This window comes from Cuculus canorus, chromosome 5 (assembly GCF_017976375.1).
Source record: "Cuculus canorus isolate bCucCan1 chromosome 5, bCucCan1.pri, whole genome shotgun sequence".
Taxonomy (NCBI): Eukaryota; Metazoa; Chordata; class Aves; order Cuculiformes; family Cuculidae; genus Cuculus; species Cuculus canorus.
The window spans coordinates 37,614,259-37,628,563 of NC_071405.1; the positions used below are offsets into that span (position 1 = coordinate 37,614,259).

At 38.8% G+C, this 14,305-nt stretch overlaps 1 protein-coding gene across 4 annotated transcripts in view; it reads left to right on the forward strand.

Moving 5' to 3' along the window:
- LMO1 (LIM domain only 1) overlaps positions 1 to 14,305 on the forward strand; it is a 343,783-nt gene that overhangs the window by 18,370 nt on the left and 311,108 nt on the right. For 2 of the 4 annotated variants that reach the window (XM_054067495.1, XM_054067499.1), the window contains exon 1: positions 3,224 to 3,264. The exons of the other annotated variants lie outside the window; for them this stretch is intronic. In XM_054067495.1, coding sequence (XP_053923470.1) covers positions 3,239 to 3,264 — 26 coding nt within the window. In that variant the 5' untranslated portion in view covers positions 3,224 to 3,238. Of the gene's footprint in view, positions 1 to 3,223; positions 3,265 to 14,305 lie in introns of those variants that run through there. 4 annotated transcript variants of the gene reach the window in all.

The window sequence follows — 14,305 nt, forward strand, 5'->3', positions numbered from 1 at the left end:
AAAGCCATTTGTCAGCTCCATGCATTCTCTGAATACCCTTGTCCTTTTTGCAGGGATTGGTTGTGTGTTGTCTCTGCTTCTGGATTTTTAGATAAACTAGTATATCAAAACTCTAATCCTGATTACTACTTAATTACTTAAATGTTTTTTTTTTGTTGTTTTTCCCTTCGCTTTTTTTTATGTAACTCTTACTTTACTGCAAACCCACATCTGTTGAGGGAAACACAGAACAAAAATGAAACAAACCAGGAAAAATTACTATGATAGAGACATGAAAACTTCAGTGAAATTTGGACTTTGTCCCTTAAGTCTCAGTAAGTGTGGGTGCTTCTAGCATGAGGTGATCCTGGAGAGGACTATGTTCATCTGGAGAACGGATTTATGATGACTAATAGTTCATTTTATAGCTAGTCCTGCAAATTTTCCTCTCTGAGACATGCAACACCAAAGGCCACTGGCTAAAGGAAGAGACTGACTTCAGTTGGTGCTTGTGAAATTTTTAGAAAACGTGGTCAGTGAACCGAGTCACTGATACATGAGAACAGGACTGCAGCGATTTCAAAGTCCATGTGATGCAGAGGTAAAACAGCTGTTGTGAAATCAAGTGTTGCGTATCTGCTGGCTGCCTGCCTCCTCCCGCCTGTGGAGCCTGACCTGTTTGGCTATCTAGGACTGTGACTTGAAAAGTGCTACTTTCATGTATGAGGAGATTATAGGCAATGTTGCCACTGGCTCATGTTATCTTTGAAAAGCATAACCTGCAGGATCCTGTAGAACAAAAATGGGACCATATCAAAAGCAATGAGATGTGGCTGTAGTGATGAGGAGAAAAATGATAGCTATAAAAGCATCACAGAGGCACTCTGGCTCATCAGGTGCCGCATGCTGTCATGTGTGTATTTAGGAAGGGATTATTCCTAGGGATCACTTCCCACTCTAAGTATGAGATAAGTCAGAAAGTGAAGTACTCAGAGGCTTAAAAAAAAATCAGAGGAGGACAAATATTCTAATCACATGAAACTGAAAACAGATTATTTAGTTTCCTTCAGGGGACATGAGAGAGGTATAGAAAATTGGAAATGCTTATTTACATTTATAGTGATCATTAAATGAACACAAATTTTGGATTTGTTTTGCAAAGTGCGGGGATTTGAAACAGATGCTTTTCTAAGGTCCCTTCCAGCCTAAATCGTTCTTTGGTTATAATTTTCTTTTATGAAGCTAAAGGGCAGTAAACTTTCAAAGAATGTTTCGGCCTGTGGAACCCTTCAACATAGCATACTATTGAATCTATGATCTTAAATAAGAAAACGTGGATTAGACATCAGCACAGGTAAAACAAAAATCCACAATTGGGTTGGATGGGATACCTCTTCCCAAGTGCTGGATGTTGTCAGACCAGCACACCTTGCAAGGCATTTTAAGAAAACATCCTGATAGGTAAAAAGGAGTTTGCTTTCCTTGCCCTAGAGTATTTGGTGTCAGCCATGGACAGGATCGGTTCATCCAGTTTATCAGGACAAGTTCTACACAGGGTAAGATTCAGCTTTCAGTTATGAAGACAGTTCTAGTAACTTCAGCATCAGGATATTCTTTGTAAGGCAGTTTGACTTCCATACAAAATTGTTGAAAAAAATCAATGTACAAATTGGCCCTTGATTAAAACTTGCATTTTGCGCAGACACCAGATCCACTACCTGTTGCACAGGTGGAGAGAGTCCAATTCATTAATATTTATCAAGGTAGCCGTGCTATGCTGAGAAATGTGCGGAAGAATTAACTAGGGAAATGCTGAAGTCCAGACCTTGCGGAGAATACAGCCAACTGTGTTACACTGACCTGTGACCCCTAAAGTAATGTTACCCCCCATGAAGTCAATGATTTCCTATTTTATGCAACCTAGGCCAAGAGATTCTTGAAGTGTTAAAAAAATATTCATCACTTCTTGAGTAAAAGCAGATTAAAAGAAGCTGGTTGGATGTTTTCTGAAATAAAACCTACCAACCTGTCCCTGTCCAGAACGTATTGAAATAACATGCTCACTTCAAGAGTGGGTAATAAGAAGATTATTTTTTAAAAGTAAAAGGAAAAGAATATAAGCCTGAAAACCACTTATGTTAGTGCTGCACTATGCATCTATTGCAAGGTTAATAATAGAGTTATCTCTGTTGACAAAGGAAGGAGGCTGACAACTGAGAAGAAATCCAAATGGGTTTGAGTTCCTTGCATAATTGTTATTTTAATTGCCATGTTCAGAAAAGGCTTCTGATGTTCCCCAAACACTGCTTGTCTCCAGATGAGATTCACTAGTGCACCTCTCACAAGCTTTCTTTTGAAAAGTCACTTTCTTGTTTTACCTTGTTTACAAAAAATGAAGTGAGAGTTAGTTATGAATCTTCTGTTATTTGAGTCGATGGCAGATGCTAGGAAGGCTTTGTGTGATAGAGTTAAACTCCCTGGGACTGATTACAAAGAAATTCCATTAGCCATATTTAAATGCCATCTTTGAAAGGCACTCAATAATATGTGTGTTGGCGCTGATCAAGAATAGTACCTTTTAGAAATGAAAAAGTAATGTGACTGTTAGTTTAACATAAAAATGTCAAACTGTGGGCAGTCTCTTGTCAATTAAAGAATCTGGGCTATTCCTAATGGGAATAAGGATGAAGAGGGAGGGGGGAGAAGAGGCTACTAAAAATTGCAGATGTGCAGAACTACTCAGAGATAATTTGTGCTGGCAAATAACACTGTCAGCCAGTCTGGGAGTAATACAGGCAGCTTGATACCTATTCTTCCTGAGCCACCTTAGCGATTTCTTTTTCTTAGTATCTCCTTTAGCAGCTAGCAAGGCTTTACAGCAAACAAGGCTATGTTAATGGTGTGCTGAGTGGAGGTGGATTTGTGCAGATTTAAAGAATGTGATTCAGTAAGTTCACAAAATGCATTAAACCAGCAGACCTGCTTGTTGCTGAATTGAGGGATATACTTGTAAGAAGGGAAGGAGGATCCTTAAACTTTTGAAGCTAGTGGAGCTGGTGCATAGATAGGAGCAAAGGGATGAAGATGTGCATTTCTGTTACCTGTCAGTTCCTGTTAATGTTATGTCTCAGTATAAATAAAACACTGCAATCAAACATCAACCCTTGCCTCCTCTAAAAGTAGCTTCCAAAGAAACAAAGTCTGTCTGAAGTTCACTTGGAGGAAATGTCATACAACAACAGTCTTCATTAGCTGATCCATGAGTTTGTTGCTTGCTTTTTGGAGGTCAGTGCCTGTTTTATTCTGTTAAATTAACATTATTTCCATTGTGTCATTCACATTGTCTCTCTCTCCTTCTTTTTCTATTTCTTTTTTTTTCCCCTCTTCTCCAGGCATCTTTCAACTAGGTTATGTATGTAGTGTTCTCTCTTCCTGGGCATGGTTTATATCTCTTCTCTCTGTTTAGATAGTCACTAAATGATTGCTCCAAAAAAAATCCCACCTAAGAAGAGGCCTGTGCAACAGCTGCTGCTGTGATAGTATGTGTATGCACATCAACAGCTGTCTTATGATTTAAATGCAAATTAGAAAGGAAGAATTAGCATCTTTGTTTTACAAGACAGGAGCTGAATGTTAGTGTGTTTTGACCAAGGTCACGAAGGTCTGTGGAAGATCTAGAAGCTGATCATCCCAGTCCGTTGTGTGAGCCTTGAGACATTCTTTCATTTTAATCTTCACTTCTTAAGGACAAATTCTGACTTGTTTATCTAACCAATTGCCCAGACTGAAACAGATTCTTTTAATGGTTTTTCCTATGTGGTTCTTTCTTTTATTCTTCCTTCATTTTTTTCAAATCCTTCTAAATGCTGCTTATGAATTGCCTACTCTACTTTTTCTTTCCAACCCAATAGTTTGGATATTCCTCCTTCATTAATCTGTTGCTCTTGTACCTTAATGTCTTGTTTTAATGCCTCTTTTATCACAACTTCTTAAAAGCATTTCATCCATAGATTTGATGCTTTTTCATGTCAGCTTAATATTTTGTCCTTACTCGAGGCCACCAGTCGTTGGCTCAGTTTTTGTCATTGCTAATTGTAATACTTTGTTTTATTGCTGTGTCCTTCTGTTATCATTTCCCGATACTTTGCTGAAAAGTGCTATATAAATAACTAAAGTATAGTGTAATGGACCAGATGTAAAGTAAATCGATCGACAACCTTGCTGTGAGGCCAAAACGTGAGGTCTCCTAAAACTATGCTGCAGAAGGCCTGATGAAAGGTAAGCACCATTTTCTCTTAGCACCATTTTAATCAGAATTTCTCAATGTTGTTAAGCCCTAATGTTAATATTTTTTATTTGTTCTCTAACACAGAGGATAATTAGAAGATATAATAGAAAGCAGGTGCAGTAATTACTTAGATTGCAACACAAAAGGCTGGGTTTGGCATACTCCTGAAAAGGAAATACATTCCCAGGAATTCTGATGACAAAATCCAAAAGCGTTTTGAGTACCTAACCAGCTATCGCGTTAGGTATTTAAGGGAATAGTTTAAGGAAGCTGTGATTGAACCAGATACAGAATGAAGTCACTTGAACTGAATTTCAAGCTCTTGCACCAAGCATCATAAGCATATGCCTTACTTTTGACTGGCAATTGTGGTAGAGTTCTTGGCTAAATTTTCACCAAGGGCTGACCAGATTTGTCTCTAAGCCCTCTATCATGATCTGTCACTACAGAGTTCCCCTGTGCACGCTGCCAGTGGGCCCTGCCCTGGCAGGTGTTTGTAATGTTTCAACCTATGCTGAAGCTATGGTTGGAGGATGTGGCAGCTGTGCATCAGATCATTGGGTAGTTACCTAGCCTAATATAAGAGACCTGGGTTTCTCCTCCTGACTTGGGGCAGAGTTTCAGGCTGCAATTGTGTGAAAATATCCTAGTCCTCGTGTTATGCTATGGGCTACCTGAGTCGGAAGGACACGGTACCGCTTGCACTCCTGATTTCAAGGTCAAGGAATGGTGTTTTCAAATGTGGTTGCAAAGAGAATTGTGCACAAATAGTGCTTCTATGGAACTCAGGATTTATTATATATCATAACACTGATATGTCTGATAATGGCTATAAGGCTGTTCCTCCTTAGGGGTGTCAATAATGCTATTGATAAGACATGAGAGAGGGCTGTGACAGGATATCACAGAGTATTTTGGAAGGGCACGGGAGAATTGTTAGTTCTTACTTCCCACTGACAGACTGTCAGAGGGAGAGATGTGCTGGGAGAGATGCTCAGCAGTGCAATAAAATGTTCAGAAACTCTGAGAGGGCCCCAAATCCATTTCTCAAACTTAGCAGTAACAACTGGTGCTGGGACCTCCAGATGTAGTGAGAGAAATTTTAAAACCAGTTATAATACAAGTAATTAGGTCGATAAGAGGCATATGATGTACATTTCCCTAAAAAAGCAGGAGGTGGCATCAGTTTTGCTTCTTTATAGGAGCTCTGAATGTGGATGTTCCAATGCAAACGAAGTTGTCCAAGTGATTGGAGCTTGTTAGAGCAGACGTTGCAAAGCATGAGAGGATGTAGTGTGAGTAGACGCAGGACAGGCAGTGGGTCGTGTCCATCTCTCTCAGATTAGACTTGTGTAGAAGTCTAAGATGCCTTTAACTTTTGCCAACCCTGTGTAATCAGCAAAGTAATTTTTTTTTTTGCATAGCTGAAACTTTGGGCAACTTTTAGGAGAAGCAAAATGTACTTCATCAATTTGATGCAGGAATGTATGAGCCTTTAATGAAGGACTTTGTTAAAAGAGCACACTGGACTTCCCTTTGCATAATTCCTGTAGTGGAAACTTGTTCTCCCGAGTTTAATGTGTGTATTTTTTTATGTATTTTTTATTATTGCATTTGATCTTTAAAGAGGGAATAAACTGTGTTTATTAAGGTGGTTGTATTTACCCTTAATGTGATGTATTAAGCATCTATTTATTACTATGAAGGCTGCTTTAGCAGAGTGTATGCTTGCAGAAAAACAGAGCTATGGATTAGACTGCTTCTGAGGCACTTTACTCTCATCTACTTTACAGTTGGAGTAGATTCAGTGTGGTATCCTCTGGTTTCCATAAGTACTGTAGTGTGCATGTATGTTTTGTCCACTGGATGTTTAACGGTTGCTGTTGGAAGAGATTTTGTGTTTTATAAGGCATTGGTATTGTTTGAATGGTGGCGTTTCCTTCTCCTTTCCATTTGCTCTGTTAATGGTAATAATTAACCAGCTCTCTGCTTTCACATTTGGTAATATATTGATCACATTGAGTAGTTTTCTGGGGGCCTTAGTATACGTATTTTTGCATGAAATAACACACAGTAGCTCCTGCAAACTTTTAGCTGAGGAGCCTAAAACTTCTTTGGTAGGAATTTCAGAGTGTTAGGGATGGGTACAGTTTTGTCACATGGGTTACTGCCTAGGTTTCAAACAGTGTAATGAAAGAAGTAGTGTGCAAGAGGACTTAGAAAATAAAGCAATGAAATAACAGAATTTAGGGAAATGTAAACCCTGCCTTGCCATTTGCATCACCAGTGCCATATATTGAAAAGGTGGACATGGTTGCTACTGGTCAGTAAGACCAGGCACGGACTCAGTACTTATTTTCTCTTCCAAGATGCATTCTTTAAGCGTGTAAAATTGCCTGCCTTGGACTGAATGTTATGATAAACCGAGCCTGGACTATTTCAGTGTGTCTGGTCTATGCAGTGTTTGAAGCAGGTCATAACAATTGCAAATAGCATTTTTATTTCTGCCATATTTGGGATTTTCATTGTATTGAAAAAGCTAGTTAACCAAGAAACTGTGTGCATGAGACAAGATGAAAAAAACTGAGCCCTGAGATCTATTTGATGATTACTACAGCTTATTCTTTTCTTCTGTCTCCTGCTCCAGAAATGCTCTTATTAAAAGTGTTCATTAATGATTCCTTCTTCCCTGTCAGTCATGAGGGTAATGCCAGGTAATTGTGCCAGTGCTGTGATGAAGATAGAAGGTACGACCATTTCCAAGAAAGTACGGTCACTCACTTGGAAAACATCTGGAATCAGGGAATCCCATACAAACTTTGCAAGGCTTGCCAGCTTTCTCACCAGGATTTCTTATCATTGCTGAAATTATTTTATAGCTACATTCCTACATTTAGCTAACCTGCCATTTGCACAGGGACCAGAACAAACAGAAAAGGCTTTTCCATGTAAAAATTCTTTCCTAAATTGAAAGACCCTTAAGGATTTTGTTTTTCCTTGCTACACAGGCAGGTCCATACCCACGAGTGCTTCTTTTGTACCAAAACTACTTGTTGCAGACGTGTCCGAGTGGTAGGGTGGTGTGTGGGAACCTAGCCCTGGGAAGGCACGTCAGCTTAGATTTGTGTCAGTGCTAATAGTTAACTTAATAACATTGAGAATGCTTACACACATATTTACTCGGATAACATCCGTTCAGGTCCTAGTGGTTTACATGCTGTGTTCTTAGTACCTGGATAGACCAGGAGCCCTCCTACAATTGCTGCTTCTCTTCTTGCTCCCCTCCTACAGATTCTGGTTGCCATTCGGCCAGCTCAGAGTTGCTGCTGAAGAGCACCTTGCTCATTGCCCCACAGAGCTTCTGCAGCTCTTCAAAAAAGGATCAAAAGTGTTTGGAACAGCCCAGTTTTGGAGGGAAAATTATGTTCTTTGCTTAAGCAGAGGTTTGGTCTCAGAGACCCCCACTGCCATGAGAGAGGGGATCTCACGGCAGAGGATTGCAGCAGTAAGGGCTGCCTGCTATGATGGTGGGAATGGAGTGAGGTGACAGGCCAGGCAGCGAGCAGAGCCAGGTGAAGGGATGAGACTAGTTTGGGAACCAAATGTACTGCTCCCTGTCTGTGGTCTGGTGGTGAAGAAGATTCTGTGGGGTGCTCTGCTACTCTGGGACTGTGGGGCTGCTGATGGTCAGAAAGGGGTGAAACCTCCTGAGGATGGTCCCACAACAATTCTGTATGCACAGCAAGATGAAAACATACATTTGCCAAACTAGCTATCCTATCCTTGCAGATTCTTAAATTAAGTCTTCCTTTACAAACTTTTCTAAGATTTAAAGATTCTTGCACTTCCTCCCCCCCCCCCTTTTCCAATTATGTCTCTGAGCTGCAGCTGTGGAGCTGTACTCCTCTCCCACCGGGACGAGGGTCTCAGGTAATGGCAACCAGCACCGCACCGTGGGTCAGAGAGCAGGAAAAGGAAAGGCTTCCTCTTGGCAGAATTGTATTTTATTCCATGGGGAGACAACATTTCTTTGCAAAACACTCCTCTGACTTTAAAGTAATACATAATAACTATAAAATTACCAAATGTCAGGTAAACAAAAAGTTATTAAGGATGACCTTATTAGTTCTATCTGCAATTCACAGAGCAAGGTAATTGTCAAGACTCACTGTTATTAGGTTGAAATAATAGTTTGGGGACCATCAACATTAAAATTTCATTATGATGGGACAAAAAGGCTCATGTATAATCAATAGTAAGAATCCATTATTATTGATTTGGAATGAATGAAGCATGAACGCATTTGTGCAGGTATGAACAGTTAGCAATCTTTTGAATAATAAAGAATTAACACTACACAGCTAATGTCATTCTGGGAATTGAACTCAAATTCGTACATGTCTCTTTGTTATAAAGTTGGATTCGCATCTCTTGGTAACTTCCATTAAGCTGTTCCTTAAAATGCTCTCTCTACACTTGTATTCTTTCACTCTGGCCTAGGAGGGAGGTAGGCAAGCGGGTTAGGGTTGTGGTGGAGTGTGTTCTGTTGCTTGCCAGGTTTGATGCTGGAGTTGGGAATAGTAACACATTGGGACACCTAATGTAGTAGGCACAGGTGGCTGGAAGCAGGTTGGGACGGTGCTGTTGCTTTCTGCCATCCTGAACTTGGCAGCGGTATTTCAATGAGGCAGCGTGCTGCTGCTTGAATTGCAGAAGCCAGGTTGAAATATGTAAGGGACAGTGAATACCAAATGGAGAAGAGAAGCACAGTGCCTATGGAAAGTTCTTGTTCCCGGGGATGTGGCCAAAGCCATAGCTGTGGTGCATGACATTACCTTGTCTACTGTACATGATGTGCTGAGACAAGCTGTTCCCAGTATGTACTTTTCTGTCACTGTGGGAGATGTCACATTGGCAGTATTGTTAGTCTCTTATTTTCCACTGAGGAGGTGGACCCAAAATGCACTTCAAAAAAAAAAAAAAAAAAGTCATTATTATCTAAATTTGACGCATTCAAATTTTTTTCAACCTCACTTTGAGTTTCTGTATACTAAGTGCCTTTGAAAGGTGTTATTTAAGGGTATTTTAACCCTGCTTCCAGACTAATAGCTGTTTTTCAGCATTATCTTCTGGCTGCGGCTTACCCACTCCCTCATGCTGGCTCCCAGCTCCTACAATACCCACGGTACTGTGAATCTGAGTTAGCTGTTGATTTTAGACAGCAGTTTTACAGGAAAGAAGGTTTGGGTTGCTCCAAACCTGTCTCTGCCGTAACAGTGAACAACCTTGGACATGTAGTTCTGCTTTGCATGTTTTGTAGTGTTCCTCAGTGCTCCTACTCCTGTGTCTTTCAAATTCCTAATCATGGAGCACTGCAACAGAGATTCCGGCCTCCTGCTATGAGGCATCCCAGCTCCAGATATTGGATGCACAAATTTGCAAGCCCTCTCTATGCCTGCTAGCCCAGCCAGAGAACACCCAGGAACAGTCTCTTCTAGAAACTTGTCCTGTTTTCTCCAGTGTTTTCCTTCTGTAGCATGCCCTATTACTGAAGGAATTGGGAAAGTCACCCTATGCCTTAAAAAGAAGTAAAGAGATCTTGTGGCTGTAGCACTTGACAGGCTCAAGAAGGCTTTATGGGGAATCTGGGAAGTCACTTTTTTTCAGCTGTGAATTGGGAACAATAATTTTCTCAGTCAGTGGAGAGGGAATAATTATGTATTACTTGAATTACAGTAGCACTAAGGACTGGTTGGGCTAAATGCCCAGAAACTGAAGAAGATGTTTAAGGAATGAAGTGCATCATTTTTGTTGGTTTTTTTTGAAAGATACTGATAATTCTTTAGATGGAAGCCACTACAGGGGAATGAGTGGTGTATTGCAGTGGCAACTGCTTTAATCGATTAGAATAGGTATAATTATGAAATAAAGAGAGTGTTATTTCTTTTCAACCTTTACCAACAGTGCATTTCTTCTTTCCTATGATTAACTTTCAGCTGTTTTTCAGTGGTAAGAAAGGAAAATAACTGACAGACAACGGACAGTAACCCAGCTGAGCAGCCCATCTGTTGCTGGAGGGGCATGGAAAGGAGGGAAGGCACCGCTGGTATCGCCTTTAAATTCTGCTCCCTCTGCCTTGCTCGGGGAAGTGGGAAAAAATTGATCCTAATCCTTGGCAAGAGGAAGGGTTATACAGGTTTATTTCCAGTGTCCTCTTCTCTGAGAAGAAAAAAGATAGAAGAGGGGGATGCCCTTAACTTTTCCAGCAATGAAGGGCAGAGATCCCAATAGTCTCAGAGCATATAACATACTTAATTTGGCTTAGTACTCAAAGCCAGTCTGAAGTGATACGTGTGCCGTTTTTCATCGTTTGTCCTTATGAGAGCAGGTGTAATGGACAATCTGAGATATGATCAATGAGAGAGAATGAGAAGAAACTTGCAGAATTGAGAGGTATTGAAAATTTTTGGTCTGCTGAAGGCATGAGTTGTGTTCTCACTTCTTTTTTTTTTTTTAACTTTTTTTTTTGCTGTTTTGGTTTTGTTGACCCATGATGTAAGACACTGGCATTTCCTTTATCTGACTGAGAGCGAGGAATAAGGAATATATACGCGTTTTAAATTTATGAAAGAAGACACAATTTACATGACTTTTTTGGGGCTGAACTGGATTTCTAAAGCTGTTCTTCAATTTTTTATTTATTTTTAAGCAAGAGATACATGCAGAGCATATAAAAACATTAAAATGGTTTTACAGAGTACATACCATAAATCTATGACTAAGTTCTTTAGAATAGCAATAACAATGAATATAACTGAGCATATATAATTCCAGGGAGGAGGAAGCCTCTTTTTCTCATATTATCAAGACTCCTACTGATTTATAAAATAGATGAGTAGCTAGGAAAAAACCATCAAAGTATGCCCAGGAATTATACAATAGTTTAAAAATACAGTACTGTTGTATTCACAACACAAAGTATCCATCACTAATAGAGTTCTATAATTATAATCATTAAGCCTAAGTCCCCCAAAACAAATCTGTTACTTTATTAGACTGAATGATCACTGCAGAGTTCATCTACCTAGAAAAATCCTCTTTTTCTCCCACTGAGTTGCACCAATCTGTTTTCCTTTAAGTGCTAACACTAATTTCAAGTAATCCATTTGAAGGCTGATTTTTTAGCATAATTAAGTTTTCAGTTAAGTTGTAATTTTAAACCTCAAATCTTTCAAATTATTTTTCATACCTAAAAGTAGGAAATGTATGCCATAAATCTTTCAGATCTTATCTTCTTCTGTGCGTCTGCTTCCCTACTGTGCTGTTTGATCTCTGTTGACTTCCAAGTGAGCGTTTGTATCCATTTGTATGCAAAAGTTCTTCTTGTAACATTATCTAGAACAGGTAACATCTGGGAAAAGACTTGCATACTTCAATTCTTTTCATAGGCAAAATATTTCAGTTCTGCTTTTCTTGCAATCTATTTCTGAAACTTTGAGGCAAATGATAAAGGTATAGTGCCTGCCATAAAAAGTAACATTTCAAGTAAAAGCATTTACTTATAGGTCATAATTGTTTTTCAGTATTATTTATAAAGGGTAAATGCAATGCAATTTACAAGACTTTAAGCCAACCATGAGAATACTTCATGCTCATAAACTGCATTTCACTTCTAAACTGTTATGAATACCCAAAAGGCAATGAATTTGCACACATACATTTTAAACCCTGGGGTTTCTTTCTTTTTTGTTGTGTGTACAGAAACTTCTTCCTTGCTGAATTGCTACCTCAACTTGTTTTTACACCTCCAAATAACTGCAAGCAGAGGCAAAGTCTAATTTTATTCCTCTTTATTCTTACCATCTGGAGAACACATAATACTACTGAATAGACGTAATGAGACATTTCAGTTCTATGAAGGTAAGAGTGACCCTGAACTCAATAGAAGCCCTTTTTATATGACCCCTCCACTAATCCAGCCCTTTGGATGAGAGAGAAGGATTTCTTTATCCTTAGTAATAAAGTAACCTACTCACTGAACTGTTGGTACTGCTATTTCTACTTCTGCATAGAAGCCAGTATAATAACAGAAACATTAAAGTGTTACATTTAGTGGTTTATTTTTATTAGGTGAGAGAAATAAATTTACCAATTCTATATGATCTAGGTCCTTCACATTTAAAACAAATAATGACCTTCCTTACCTTTCTTTCAGCTATAGTGTCTAAGGTCAAACAAAACCAATTGTTTTTTCCAGCTGACTCTTTTCTGGATAATTCACAAAGATTGACTCTTTTTATTAAAAATAGAGAAGGAATTGTAACAATTCAGTCTGAGTATGTGCAAACAGTTCTAAAGTGTTTGTAGTCACTCCAATGAAGTTGGCAAGAGCTGCCACGTTTAATGTCCATCAAATGAAGAAGAGGTGTGAGCCATTGTGAAATGAAAGTCTAGACTTCAAAAACAAATCTGTTCATTTTTTTGAGTGCAAAAAGCATCTTAAAAAATTTAAATTCTATTTCTTTGTCACTTTTTTAACTAAGAAATGCCCGACACGCCTTCTTGAACTTTAGAAAAACTTTATGAATTTTACTGGATTTTCAGTGGTGGCAGAAAAATTCTGAAAAAAATACTTTTGCTTACATCATCTTCCAAAATTTATGTCCTTATTTAAACTTGTTTCAATCTTTGATCTCGCAGATGGACTGGAACTCTCTTGACATCTGATATTTTGTTGTTTTTTTAAAAAAATTTCTGCCACTGTAAAAATTTTGTGAGAAAACTCTCTCACTTGGCTGCTTTCATTTCTGCTGCCAGAGAAAGCAGGTGATTGAGACCTTGACCTTAGTGGGACCTAGACCTGCACATCAATAACATGTAGGATGGAGGTAGGGGAAATGAAAAGCTAAATTTTCCAGAATATTTTGATCACGGAGAATCTTGACAGCCAAACCAGTTTTGGCTTTTTTTTTTTTTTTTTTCCAATATAGGCTTATCTTACCTAAACTGTGTAGAATTCTGTAGTAACTTCTTAGAATAGTGAGGTCTCACAAATACTTCAATTGTTTACAACTTTTAGTAATAATTCAATGAAAAAATATTCTGCCTGTCATAGTTAACTATTTTCCCTGTGATGTTTGAACTTCCATTATGGCATTCATTATAACATATACTATAAAGAGTCCTTTGTAATGACATTTTGACAAATACATATTTCGTGTTCATAACATTATAGAAAACACCTTGTCTTTGTTTAACTCTTTAGTTCTGCCCTGTTTTTCACTATACAGTATGACTTTACTGTTCTTGGGCAGTCTTCTTTTTAAAGAATGCATGTATGCCACATGCAAAAAAGTGCAAATTTGTACTTTTTATGTTTGTATTTATCATATTCACAGACCACAGTTTTAACTGCTTACATACTTGACTGCAAGTCAGGAAAAAAAAAAAATCTCAATGGCTGTGTTATTCCCAAGCTGCTTTATTTAACGAAGTATTTGTGTCTTTAATTCCCAATTTATTTTTAATGTATCAGAAAACTTTCAGAATGGAATTAATCTCACTTAATACATCCATCAAGAAGTTAAATGCCTAAACTAAGCTACTCTCCTGACCTCTCCCTGTGAGTGTCAAAAAATGTTTCTGGATTTGTCCCACTTATCTTACAAACCTTACCCTATTGATTCCTCTCCAATTCTCATTGAGTAATGACACTTTATTAATATAGTAAAATAGAACTGTGTGCAGTTCTGAGTCCCACAATTTAAGAAGGATCTTAACGGACCTGAATGCTACCAGAAGAGGGCAACAACGCTGGTGAAAGGGCTGGAAGGAATGTCCCATGAGGAGTGGCTAACGACTTTGGGTTTGTCTGGTTTGAAGAAAGGGAGGCGACCTCATTGCTCTCTACAGCTTCCTAGGGAGAAGTGGAGAGGGAGGTGCGTAGCTCTTCTCCTTGGGTATCCCGTGATAGGACGTGTGGGAATGGCCCAAAGCTGCATTAGGGGAGGTTTAAACTGGACATTAGGAATCATTTCT